This window comes from Mytilus californianus, unplaced genomic scaffold, assembly GCF_021869535.1.
Source record: "Mytilus californianus isolate M0D057914Y unplaced genomic scaffold, xbMytCali1.0.p SCAF_9, whole genome shotgun sequence".
Taxonomy (NCBI): domain Eukaryota; kingdom Metazoa; phylum Mollusca; class Bivalvia; order Mytilida; family Mytilidae; genus Mytilus; species Mytilus californianus.
In genome coordinates this window covers 80153954-80166406 of record NW_026262745.1, presented here as the reverse complement: position 1 = coordinate 80166406, position 12453 = coordinate 80153954, and the positions used below count along the sequence as shown (strand labels likewise).

General features: G+C 34.1%; 1 protein-coding gene and 1 long non-coding RNA gene across 3 annotated transcripts in view; one reads left to right on the top strand and one right to left on the bottom strand.

The window, feature by feature from the left end:
* LOC127716522 (uncharacterized) overlaps positions 1–2779 on the top strand; it is a 153963-nt gene extending 151184 nt beyond the window's left edge. Inside the window, exon 2 of the long non-coding RNA XR_007988972.1 lies at positions 2108–2779. This is a non-coding gene — a long non-coding RNA (uncharacterized LOC127716522). The remainder of the gene's footprint in view (positions 1–2107) is intronic.
* The window catches only part of LOC127716468 (rho guanine nucleotide exchange factor 17-like), a 114743-nt gene that overhangs the window by 46447 nt on the left and 55843 nt on the right, over positions 1–12453 (bottom strand). For both annotated transcript variants that reach the window (XM_052222689.1, XM_052222688.1), the window contains exons 12-14: positions 10727–10842; positions 7061–7152; positions 1683–1756 (exon numbers count right to left, since the gene is read on the bottom strand). In XM_052222689.1, the coding sequence (XP_052078649.1) occupies positions 1683–1756; positions 7061–7152; positions 10727–10842 (282 nt within the window). The remainder of the gene's footprint in view (positions 1–1682; positions 1757–7060; positions 7153–10726; positions 10843–12453) is intronic.

Sequence of the window (12453 nt, the reverse complement as noted above, 5' to 3'; positions counted from 1 at the left end):
TCATAATATTTGGATGAGGCAAACTTAAGTTAGAGAACAGAAAGGGGCATAACTCTAGAACGGTTAAAGTGACGCCATAAAAATTCAAACTTGATCTGTGTTTTGTGGTAATAAGCATTGTGTATAAGTTTGATAAAATTTGGCTGAGGCAAACTTTAGTTAGAGAACAGAAACCAATTTTGGGACGTACGTACGTACGGACAAGGGTAAAACTTAATGCCCCCTCCACTTCGGCAGGGGCATAAAAAAAAATTAAAACTATATTATATTGGTCTCAGAAGACCAAATCTTTGACCCGTAAGGCTTTAATATTATCTGCAAGTGCATCAGGATGGAAATTCATGTTTCAGGAGGATTATATTTTCCAGCTTCATGAGAAAAATTACAAGATGTCTGAAAACAATTTGTTATGCCAGTAAAATGTGTATGGATGGACATCTCTGTAATGACATCTACTAACAGTAAAATGTAAAAGTAATCCATGTATATAAAACAGTCTTAATTTTCAACATAACTCATATAAGTAATTTCTAAAGATACTTGTTAAAGTAAAGCCACTCAAAAGTTAACAGGAGGACATCCCATCAGGACAATATCAAACACTCCAAGTCTTTACTCCTACTACTAAATACAATGCATTGAAACAACTAGACTAAAAATTATACAATGTACAGTATTTCTAACGGTTTTCCTTACAAAACTATCATTATAAAATGAAATAAAATGCTTCGCTGAGCACAGCTGGATACGACCGCAGAGGTCCAACCCTGAACAGTTGGGGCAAAAATGGACACAATAATCGTGCTTTATACAGGTCTGAATTTGGATTGTAATTAAATATTTGACACATAATAGTCTGAAACCTGAAATGAGAAAGGATTGCCCCCCCCCCCCTCCCATTTTTTCCAAAAAAAAATTCTTTCCCTCAAGATATGGTCATAATCTCAATTCAAATTTCCGATGGAGTTTGCAATCATAATTACCAATTTAAATACATCATAAAAGTCTTAAAATAGAAAATGACATACATAATCATGGCTAAAATTAATATTCCTTTAATAGTAACTTCTAAAAATAAATTGACAGCTAATCACCTCAAGTTCTTTATACATAATTTAAAAGAAGTGAAAGGGAGGTAAATCCAAACATACACAACATTGTACTTTAAATGTGTTTGGATTACCTCCCTTACACTACTTTTAAATTGTCCATTAACCAGGAAACCCTTGTTTTTCCCCCTTTTTTGCCCCTAATTCTTAAAGGGTTTGAGCCATAACCACCCAAATCCAATCCTAACCATCCCTTTGTGGTATGGAAATTTGTGGTATAATTTCAGAGAGATCCATACACCGTTCCACAAGTTATTGTCTGGAAACTAGAAAAATGCTTATTTGGCCCCTAATTCCTAAACTGTTTGGACTATAACCCCCAAAATCAATCCCAACCTTCCTTTTGTGGTTATAAACCTTGTATTTAAATTTCATAGATTTCCAGAAACCAAATGTCTTCAGACGACGACGACGACATATACCAATATACGACCGCAAAATTTTTTGCGGTCGTTAAAAAATCACTGAATTTGTTGGTTACTGTCAACAACAGCCCTTTCCATGGTAATTAAAACATCATAGCTTGGAAAATTTATAGGTCAGAGACAGTTATGATGTCATATAATATAATACCTGCATTCCAGCTCTTGTTTTAGTTATCTGCAAAGGCTGTAAAAATTCAGGTGCTCTCTTGTTCGACAAAATGGCTGGAAATATATATCAATAACTAAATATTGTAAATTCAGAATTTGTTTATTATGTTTCATTATTGCGATGGAATAGGTTTACCAAAAATAAATAAACAGCTGCGCCATGAGCTCATGATACGCCCGTCGTCTTGTGTGTGAATTTTTATGCAATAAGCGTAAACAGTTTCTGACATACGGCGTGACATGCGAAAACCCCCCTTTTTTTTTACAAAAAACTCAATTTCTCTAAAATAAAATTTTGAATCAAAACCAATAAACTGCTTCGCTGAGCGCAGCTGGATACGCCCGCAGAGGTCCAACCCTGAACAGTTGGGGCAAAAAAGGACACAATGTTCAAGCTTGATACAGGTCTGAATTTGGATTGTAATTAAATATTTGACATATTTTAGGTTTCTGAATAAATGTAGTCAAAGAACTTGAAATTGGTTATATGAATTGAATTTATATTCAATTAAAGATTTCTTTTTGTTGTGCAATACACTGTGCTGTTGCACAATACTAGTAAATCTGTTGTCAGACTATAAACAAATAAAGTTCAATAACTTCTCAATGTTATATTAGAAATTTATAAAAAAAACTAAAGGGAGGTTATCTTAATAGATATAAATCAGTCATCAAAGTTTAATGAAAACTGCTCTAAGCACTTTAAGGATATTGTCCAAAAACTTGAAAATCACCCCTTTTTTTATGAATAAAATCTTGTAACTCGGAAACATAAAATCTAAAATTTATAAAAAAATCAAAAGGGAGCTTACAACAATAGATATAAACAATTTACTAAAGTTTCATAAAATATGCTGAAAGCATTTATGAGTTATTGTCCAAACAGGAATATCCCCCTTTTTGTAACGAATAAAACCCCATAAATCAGAAACATATAGTCTAAAATTTATAAAAATCAAAAGGGAGCTCATATCAATAGCATTAAACAATTCACCAAAGTTTTCTTGCAAATTGGTGAAATTGTTTTTGAGTTATTGTCTGAAAACTGGAAAATCCCCCCTTTTTTAATGAATAAAACTCCAAAATTTGGAAATGGTAAATCCGAAATTTATAAAAAACGAAAGGGAGCTCACGTCAATATATATAAACAATTCACCAAAGTTTCATGCATATTGGTTAAAGCGTTTTTGAGTTAATGTCCGACATGTTGACGACGGACGGACGGACAGACCGACGGACAGACGGACGGTCAACAGTATACCATAATACGTCCCGTAAACGGGCGTATAAAAAGTATACAGATCTTTAGATTAATATAACTAAGAAGTGTGTAAAATTTTAAGCAATAATCATAAATCGTTTTTGAGATATGGCGCGACATGTGAAAACCCCCTTTAAAAAAAAAACTAGAGGCTCTCAAGAGCCTGTGTCGCTCACCTGATTCTACTTTGGTTTTGGAAATCATGTAAAAATAGATTAAAATCATAACAGATACCCTAATAATGAGTGAGGCCAAATTTGGTTTAATATTGGTCCTGTAATTTAATAAAAAATCCTGGTGGCCATCTTGAACAGTAAATCGGCAACAAAGTAGCAACACTTAATCCGCACCTCATAAGAAACATTTATGCCATGTTTTGGTTTCATTCCATTCAGTGCACCTCTAGAAGAAGCATTTGTATGTATTTCCCATAGGGTCTTATGTTAAAGGAAGTCCCCCCATTGGCAGCCATCATGGATGAAGGATCAGCTTCAAAGTAACAAAACTTAGTCAGCACCTCATAAGGAACATTCATGCCATGTTTGGTTTCAATCCATTCAGTATGTGGTTCTCTAAAAGAAGACATTTGTATGTATCATCCATAGGGTCCTTTGTTAAACATTGTCCCCATCTGGCAGCCATCATGGATGAAGGATCAGCTTCAAAGTAACAACACTTGGTCAGCACCTCAAAAGGAACATGCATGCCATGTTTGGTTTCATTCCATTCAATGGTTCTCTAAAAGAAAACATTTGTACGTATTTCTCATAGGGTCCTATGTTTAACTAATTCCTCCGCTGGCGGCCATCTTAGATTATGGATCGGCTTCATAGTAACAACACTTGGTCAGCACCTCATAAGGAACATTCATGCCATGTTTGGTTTCATTGCATTCAGTGGTTCTCTAAAAGAAGACATTTGTATGTATTTCCCATAGGGTCCTATATTAAACTAAGTCCCCCGCTGGCTGCCATCTTGGATGATGGATCAGCTTCAAAGAATAAACACTTGGTCAGCACCTCATAAGGAACATTCATGCCATGTTTGGTTTCATTGCATTCAGTGGTTCTCTAAAAGAAGACATTTGTATGTATTTCCTATAGGGTCCTATGTTAAACTAAGTCCCCCGCTGGCTGCCATCTTGGATGATGGATCAGCTTCAAAGTAACAACACTTGGTCAGCACCTCATGAGGAACATTCATGCCATGTTTGGTTTCATTGCATTCAGTGGTTCTCTAAAAGAAGACATTTGTATGTATTTCCCTTAGGGTCCTATGTTAAACTAAGTCCCTCTCTGGTGGCCATCTTGGATGATGGATCGGCTTCAAAGTAACAACACTTAGTCAAGACCTCATAAGGAACATTCATGCCATGTTTGGTTTCATTCCATTCAGTGGTTCTCTAAAAGAAGACATTTGTATGTATTTCCCATAGGGTCCCATGTTAAACTAAGTCCCCCGCTGGCATCCATCTTGGATTATGGATCGGCTTCAAAGTAACAACACTCGGTCAGCACCTCATAAAGAACATTCATACCATGTTTGGTTTCATTCCATTCAGTGGTTCTCTAAAAGAAGACATTTGTATGTATTTCCCATAGGGTCCTATGTTAAACTAAGTCCCCTGCTGGCGGCCATCTTGGATTATGGATCGGCTTTAAAGTAACAACACTCGGTCAGCACCTCATAAGAAACATTCATGCTATGTTTGGTTTCATTCCATTCAGTGGTTCTCTAAATGAAGACATTTGTATGTATTTCCCATAGGGTCCTATGTTAAACTAAGTCCCCCGCTGGCGGCCATCTTGGATTATGGATCGGCTTCAAAGTAACAACACTCAGTCAGCACCTCATAAGGAACATTCATACCATGTTTGGTTTCATTCCATTCAGTGGTTCTCTAAAAGAAGACATTTGTATGTATTTCCCATAGGGTCCTATGTTAAACTAAGTCCCCCGCTGGCGGCCATCTTGGATTATGGATCGGCTTCAAAGTAACAACACTCGGTCAGCACCTCATAAGGAACATTCATACCATGTTTGGTTTCATTCCGTTCAGTGGTTCTATAAAAGAAGACATTTGTATGTATTTCCCATTGGGTCCTATGTTAAACTAAGTCCCTCACTGGCGGCCATTTTGGATGATGGAACAGCTACAAAGTAACAACACTTGGTCAGCACCTTGTAAGGAACATTCATGCTATGTTTTGTTACATTCCATTCAGTGGTTCTCTAAAAGAAGTCATTTGTATGCATTTCCCATAGGGTCCTATGTTAAACTAAGTCCCCCGCTGGCGGCCATCTTGGATGATGGATCGGCTACAAAGTAACAACACTTGGTCAGCCCTTTGGGCCAGGTGAGCTGAAAAATCAATATCTCAAAAATAAAGTTTGTAAAATTTTAAGCAATAAGCATAAATCGTTTTTGAGATACGGCGCGACATGTGAAAAACCCCTCCCCCTTTTTTTACAAAATACTCAATAACTCAAAAATAAAATTTTGAATCATCACCAAAAAGTATACAGATCTTAAGGTTAATATAACTAAGAAGTGTGTAAAGTTTTAAGCAATAATCATAAACTGTTTTTGAGATACAGCGCGACATGTGAAAAACCCCTCCCCCTTTTTTAACAAAATACTCAATAACTCTAAAATAAAATTTTGAATCATCACCAAAAAGTATACAGATCTTAAGATTAATATAAATAAGAAGTGTGTAAAGTTTTAAGCAATAATCATAAATTGTTTTTGAGATACGGCGCGACATGTGAAAAAAAACACACACCTGTTTTAGTTACTAAGTCCCGTAACTCAAAAAGTTTTAATCTCATTTTCACCAAAAAGTATACAGATCGTTTGACCATCATAAGAAACAACTATGTTAAGTTTCATGAAATTTGGATACGTCATTCTCAAGTTACGGTGCGACATGTTTACGCCGGACAGACAGACGGACAGATGGACAGAAAGACGGACGGACACCGGACATTTGTATACCATAATACGTCCCGTCAAAAATTGACGGGCGTATAAAAACTTACATTTTAAACTTTGATATCATTATTTGCATGCAGCATTTCCTGAATTTGCAAGAATTTGTTTTACATATTTGTCTATTGTTCAACAATTACAATAATAAATGGTTGATTTCTGAAATAACAGTATTCTGTACATTTACTGAAATAACAGTATTCTGTACATGTACTGAAATAACAGTATTCTGTACATTTACTGAAATAACAGTATTCTGTACATTTACTGAAATAACAGTATTCTGTACATTTACTAAAGAAATTTGACATAATTTGAATACAAACAAAGATACTGTGTGCTACTAAAAGGAAGTGCCATCAACCTGAACATAACAAATACACAATCCAATACTTGCACAGCATTGGAAGATATATGGTTAAGGGATTTGGAGTTCAGACAATTTTCAGATAATTATGTCTAATTCTTGATAAACAGTTATATAATAGCATACAAAAAAGCCATTTTAGTTTGAAAAATCAAATGTCAGTTTATCTCATTCAAGAGTTAATCTTACTGGCCTTGTCATTTACCATGTGAAATTCATTCTATTGTTACTATGATAAAGTAAAAGTGTAGTTATTTGATATCAAACCATGTCAATATTTTCTTTTAATTGGAATATTATTTAGCAATTTACTTTTCTATAGTTTTAAAATCTGGTAATTGCTCTGACATCTGGCCGCCAGTTTTGGGCTGTGGGCTTCAGAGTAAGAGTCCATGTAGAAAACTTTAATCTTATATCATTATAATTGCAACCCATACGTTGAGTGGCAAGTTTCTGTCTTGGAATCATAATAGATCTATAGTCATGCAGATAAACCATACATTATTTTATTTCTTATCAATTTTCGCCACAAATAAACCTTTAATTCACAGACTTCTCCCTGCAGCACAAACTTACACTTTAAATAAAAGCTCCTCAAACGTTTTTTGAGCATGTAACCACAAGTTTTTGAACATTTATAACTATCCTATTATTGCTGTCTTATCATTCAAATATATCAATTATGAAATCCACTTTTTTAATTAAGAGGTATTCCTGCAGTTAACTTAAATCTTATACCTAATTTTTGTTTTGCATCGTAGAAAGCCGCTTCCCATGCAGATCTTTTTTCTGATGAACTAAAACATATCTCTAATGGGAAAACACCTTCTCTGTAAATATAAAATAAAAATGTACATTTCTTGACCCAAATAAAGAAAAGGAAAACATGTAGAAAAGGTGAATAGAAGTCTATTATGACCTATGTAAAAGACAGAGTATACCACTCATTTCAAAGGCAATTTATTTGTATAACTTCTGTGAGTTGAAAAAATGGGATAATAAATCATTGAGTATATGTCAAACTTGGATCTTCTCTATGTGAATACATCAACTAAGTTAGCTTTCTTGTAGATTTTGGGTGAAAATAGGTAGATCTTGACATTCTCAGCACTTTTACCGCATCAGATTTTCTCTTTCTATTATGGTTTTCAAGATTCAAGACAATTAATGCATTTTACCCATATGTTCATAGACAGCAAAACAACCGAAACTTTATTCTAGATGGTAGATACCCTAATGATCATTCAGCTAAATTTTGGTTGAAATTGGTTCAGTAGTTTGAGAGGAGAATATCTTTGAAAAAGCTTACGACACTAATGACAAATGACAATCAGAGCTCCAGCTAAAAATTCACAAATTGGGTTTTTTACCCATCAATTTTGGTGTAATTGAGTGAAATAGTTTTTTCAATTGTATTATTAATTCCAGATCACCCCTCCAGCAAATATCGAATTGGGTTTTTCACCACCAAGCTCCTGAATGTATTGGGTTTTTCATCATCTAAATATTGAATTGTGGCATGTCATAATGTAATCATATCAAACGAAGATGTTCATCCACTGTTATCTTAAATATGTTTCTTTCAAGTATATATGTCATGTATGTATTTGGTTTAAACACTGACGAGCAATTTTTTGGTTTAACTTGTGTCTGGTTTAACTGTTCCGCCAGTTTTGTATTTTCTGTCAATCTGAATAAACTGGTCTTTCTAGAGCACATATGGTAGACTTACTTTCGGAGCAATATATATATATATATATATATATGAGACCCCCGTTTTTTTATTTTATTAAGCTATGGTTTCTTTCGGGGTTGTCGCCTTCTCAATTAAGGAATTGATGATATGACTTGCATACTTTTGTGCTTCCGCACAGCGGTCTGTTGTCAATAGTTCAACAGAATATACGACTTAGTTACTAGCGATGCTTTTTTCTGCCTCTCAGACTCATGTTCTGCCAAAAGAAAATTTAATAAACTGATCCCTTATGTTTACCCAGGATACAGCTTTGAGTAATGGATAATTCCTTCTAACAGGGACCAAGATCAGATATTTGATGTAACACTCTATTTTTAGAACAAAAGTAGATTTCCTATCTCTGATTGCCTAATATTACAAAAATAGATTTACGTGACAACAATTTATCAATAAGGGTAAATAACGCACACGATAGCGATAAGTAGGGTTTAGAACACATAGTTTTGACATATAATTGGGTTTTCCTTTGCATGAATTAGGTTTTTGAACGCTGCAATTGTCAATTGATTTGGGTTTTTAATTGTTTTTATCCCGTAATCACGCAGCTTATCTGGAGCTCAGGTCAAGTGATGGTAATAGCTGAGCTAACTAGATATCATTTCGATGGGAGCCATCTCTGTGGGCCCCGCTGTGAATAATGTGTGGTAAAAAATTTGTATCTTTATCATTGGACATGGGGTTGCCAACTGAAACCGAAGTTTATGACCTTGACCTTTGACCTAGGAAGTTGTACATAAATTATGACACACCCTCTGGTGTTGGTTTATATACATGTCAAGTATAAACTTTGAAATCATAACGGTTCTCAAGATATAGAGCGGACATGATCTTTACCATAGGACATGGGGTTGTCAACTAAAACCAAAGTTTTTGACCTTGACCTTTGACCAAGGAAGTTGTGTACATACATTATGACACACCCTCTGGTGTTGGTTTATATACATGTCAAGTATAAACTTTGAAATCATAACTGTTCTCAAGATATAGAGCAGACACAATCTTTACCATAGGACATGGGGTTGTCAACTAAAACCAGTTTTTGACCTAGGAAGTTGTACATACATTATGACACACCCTCTGGTGTTGGTTAATATACATGTCAAGTATAAACTTTGAAATCATAACGGCTCTCTAGATATAGAGCGGACACAATTTGATAAGGACAGACGGACGGACAGACTGATCACTATGGCGGGGCCCTAATAAAATGTACAATTAACAGGTTAAAGTTTTTTGTATTCAATATTCGGTCCTTCTGACAGTTAATTGGTTAACCATTTACAACACTAGTTCACACAGTATATACAATGCAAGAAATGACACTGCTTGATGATTTTCCTTCAGGTCATAGTTTTCTTAAATGCAAAATAATACATTTTTTCACTAGTGAAACAATCAAATATAACTATCTTTTCTATATTTGATTAAATGAAAGACACATATATATATATATATAATAACAACTTAAATATCACTTTACCTTGTGAAACAACAGAACAACAGGTATAAACATAAATGCTCCTCTTTATATTCTGTATGTGTGATTAATTGTGAACATTGTGCATATAAAGCATTGTTAAGTCAAGATACTATATTTACAGGTTTCAAAACCATGTATTTATCAACAGAACTTAATGCTTTCTTCAGTTGGGGGTTATCCTCCTCCTATAAACATAAATATTTTTCAAACTACTCATGTTTGTAGTTTGTTAAGTCCTGTATACCTTAATACATTGCATTTTTAGAAGGAAGTAACATTCAGTTAAGCTTATATAAGCTGAGTACTTTCTAATGGATCTTTAAGCATGATAAAATATTCATTTTATCTATAGTAACAGCATTATTTTAGCTTCATATAGACAGACATATCATGCCACATGATTGCAATAACTTACATTGCTTCTTCAGGTCTATCTGCATTAATACACACTCACTGGGTAGTCACTATGATATCTAGTTTGTTGGAGTCTATAATAAACACTCACTGGGTAGACACTATAATTTCTAGTTTGATGGAGTCTATAATAAACACTCACTGGGTAGACACTATAATTTCTAGTCTGATGGAGTCTATAATAAACACTCACTGGGTAGTCACTATGATATCTAGTTTGTTGGAGTCTATAATAAACACTCACTGGGTAGTCACTATGATTTTTAATTTGTTGGAGTCTATAATAAACACTTTCTGGGTAGTCACTATAATTTCTAGTTTGTTGGAGTCTATAATAAACACTTTCTGGGTAGTCACTTTAATATCTAGTTCGATGGAGTATATAATAAACACTTACTGGGTAGTAACTATGATATCTAGTTTGTTGGAGTCTATAATAAACACTTACTGGGTAGTAACTATGATATCTAGTTTGTTGGAGTCTATAATAAACACTATCTAGGTAGTCACTTTAATATCTAGTTCGATGGAGTATATAATAAACACTTACTGGGTAGTAACTATGATATCTAGTTTGTTGGAGTCTATTATAAACACTTACTGGGTAGTAACTATGATATCTAGTTTGTTGGAGTCTATAATAAACACTTACTGGGTAGTCACTATGATATCTAGTTTGTTGGAGTCTATTATAAACACTTACTGAGTAGTAACTTTGATATCTAGTTTGTTGGAGTCTATAATAAACACTTACTGGGTAGTCACTATGATATCTAGTTTGTTGGAGTCTATCTGTCTCATTCTTGCCTGTATTTCTGACAACTGATTGTTCAACATGATTAGAAGGTCTTTTAAAGCAACATCCAACTCCTATAAAAGAAACAATGAAAGTGAGCATAAAATGTTTTGTACAATTTTTGGGCATATCATTTTCAACACTATTTTATGTTAAAATATCACTTAATAAAATGCTCCGCAGGGCGCAGCTTGATACGACCGCAGAGGTCGAACCCTGAACAGTTGGGGCAAGTATGGACACAACATTCAAGCTTGATACAGCTCTGAATTTGGATTGTGATTAAATATTTGACACAGCATAGGTTTCTGACACAAAATGAATGTGGTCTAAGAACTTAAAATTTTTAAATTGGACATTCACCTATTATGGTCAAATATCCAAAATCTAAATACATGGTTAGATTCAGCATATCAAAGAACCCCAAGAATTCAATTTTTGATGAAATCAAACAAAGTTTAATTTTGGACCCTTTTGACCTCAATGTGGACAAAGTTGATAACGGGGCCCAAAAATCAAAAATCTAAATACATGGTTAGATTCAGCATATCAAAGAACCCCATATATTCAATTTTTGTTGAAATCAAACAAAGTTTAATTTTGGACCCCGATTTGGACCAACCTGAAAACTGGGCCCATAATCAAAAATCTAAATACATGTTTAGATTCAGCATATCAAAGGACCCTAAAAATTTAATTTTTGTTAAAATCAAAACTAAGTTTTATTTTGGACCCTTTGGACCTTAATGTAGACCAATTTGAAAACGGAACCAAAAATTAAGAATATAAATACACGGTTAGATTCGGCTTATCAAAGAACCCCAATAATTCAATTTTTGATGAAATCAAACAAAGTTAAATTTTGGACCCTTTGGACCTCAATGTGGACCAATTTAAAAACGGGGCCCAAAATCCAAAAACTTAATACACGGTTAGATTCAGCATATTAAAGAACCCCAAGAATTCAAGAATAAAACCCCATTGAAATTGATCAAGAAATAAGCAATTTATACGAAGTATCTTCTTTTGCACAATACTGTGCAATTGAATATTTCTTGCTATTGCGCAATACTGTACAATTGACAATTTCTTGCTATTGCGCAATATTGTGCTATTGGATATTTCTTGCTATTGCGCAATACTGTGCAATTGAAGATTTCTTGCTATTGTGCAATACTGTGCAATTGAAGATTTCTTGCTATTGTGCAATGCAATTGAAAATTTCTTGCTATTGCACAATACTTATTATATAATAATTTACACATCCTGTTTGGTGTGTATCTCCTACCATATCATTATTATTTGCTTTTAAATATAAATCTGAAATAACCAACTTAAAATGGAAAATTTTAAAAGAAAAAAAAAATGAAAAAAAGAAAAAAAAAAAAAAAAAAAAATCCCCCCCCCAAATTTTTTTGAACCCCCTTATGATTCATCACCCCCAAACTCAATCCCAGCCTTCCCTTTGTGGTATGGTACCTTGCAGTACAATTTCAGAGAGATCCATACACTTGAACACAAGTTATTGTCTGGAAACTAGAAAAATGCTTATTTTTGGCCCCTTTTTGGCCCCCAATTCCTAAACGTTTCGGGCAATTACCCCCAAACTCAATTCCAGCTTTCCCTTTGTGATATGGAACCTTGTAGTACAATTTCAGAAATATCCAAACACTTACACACAAGTT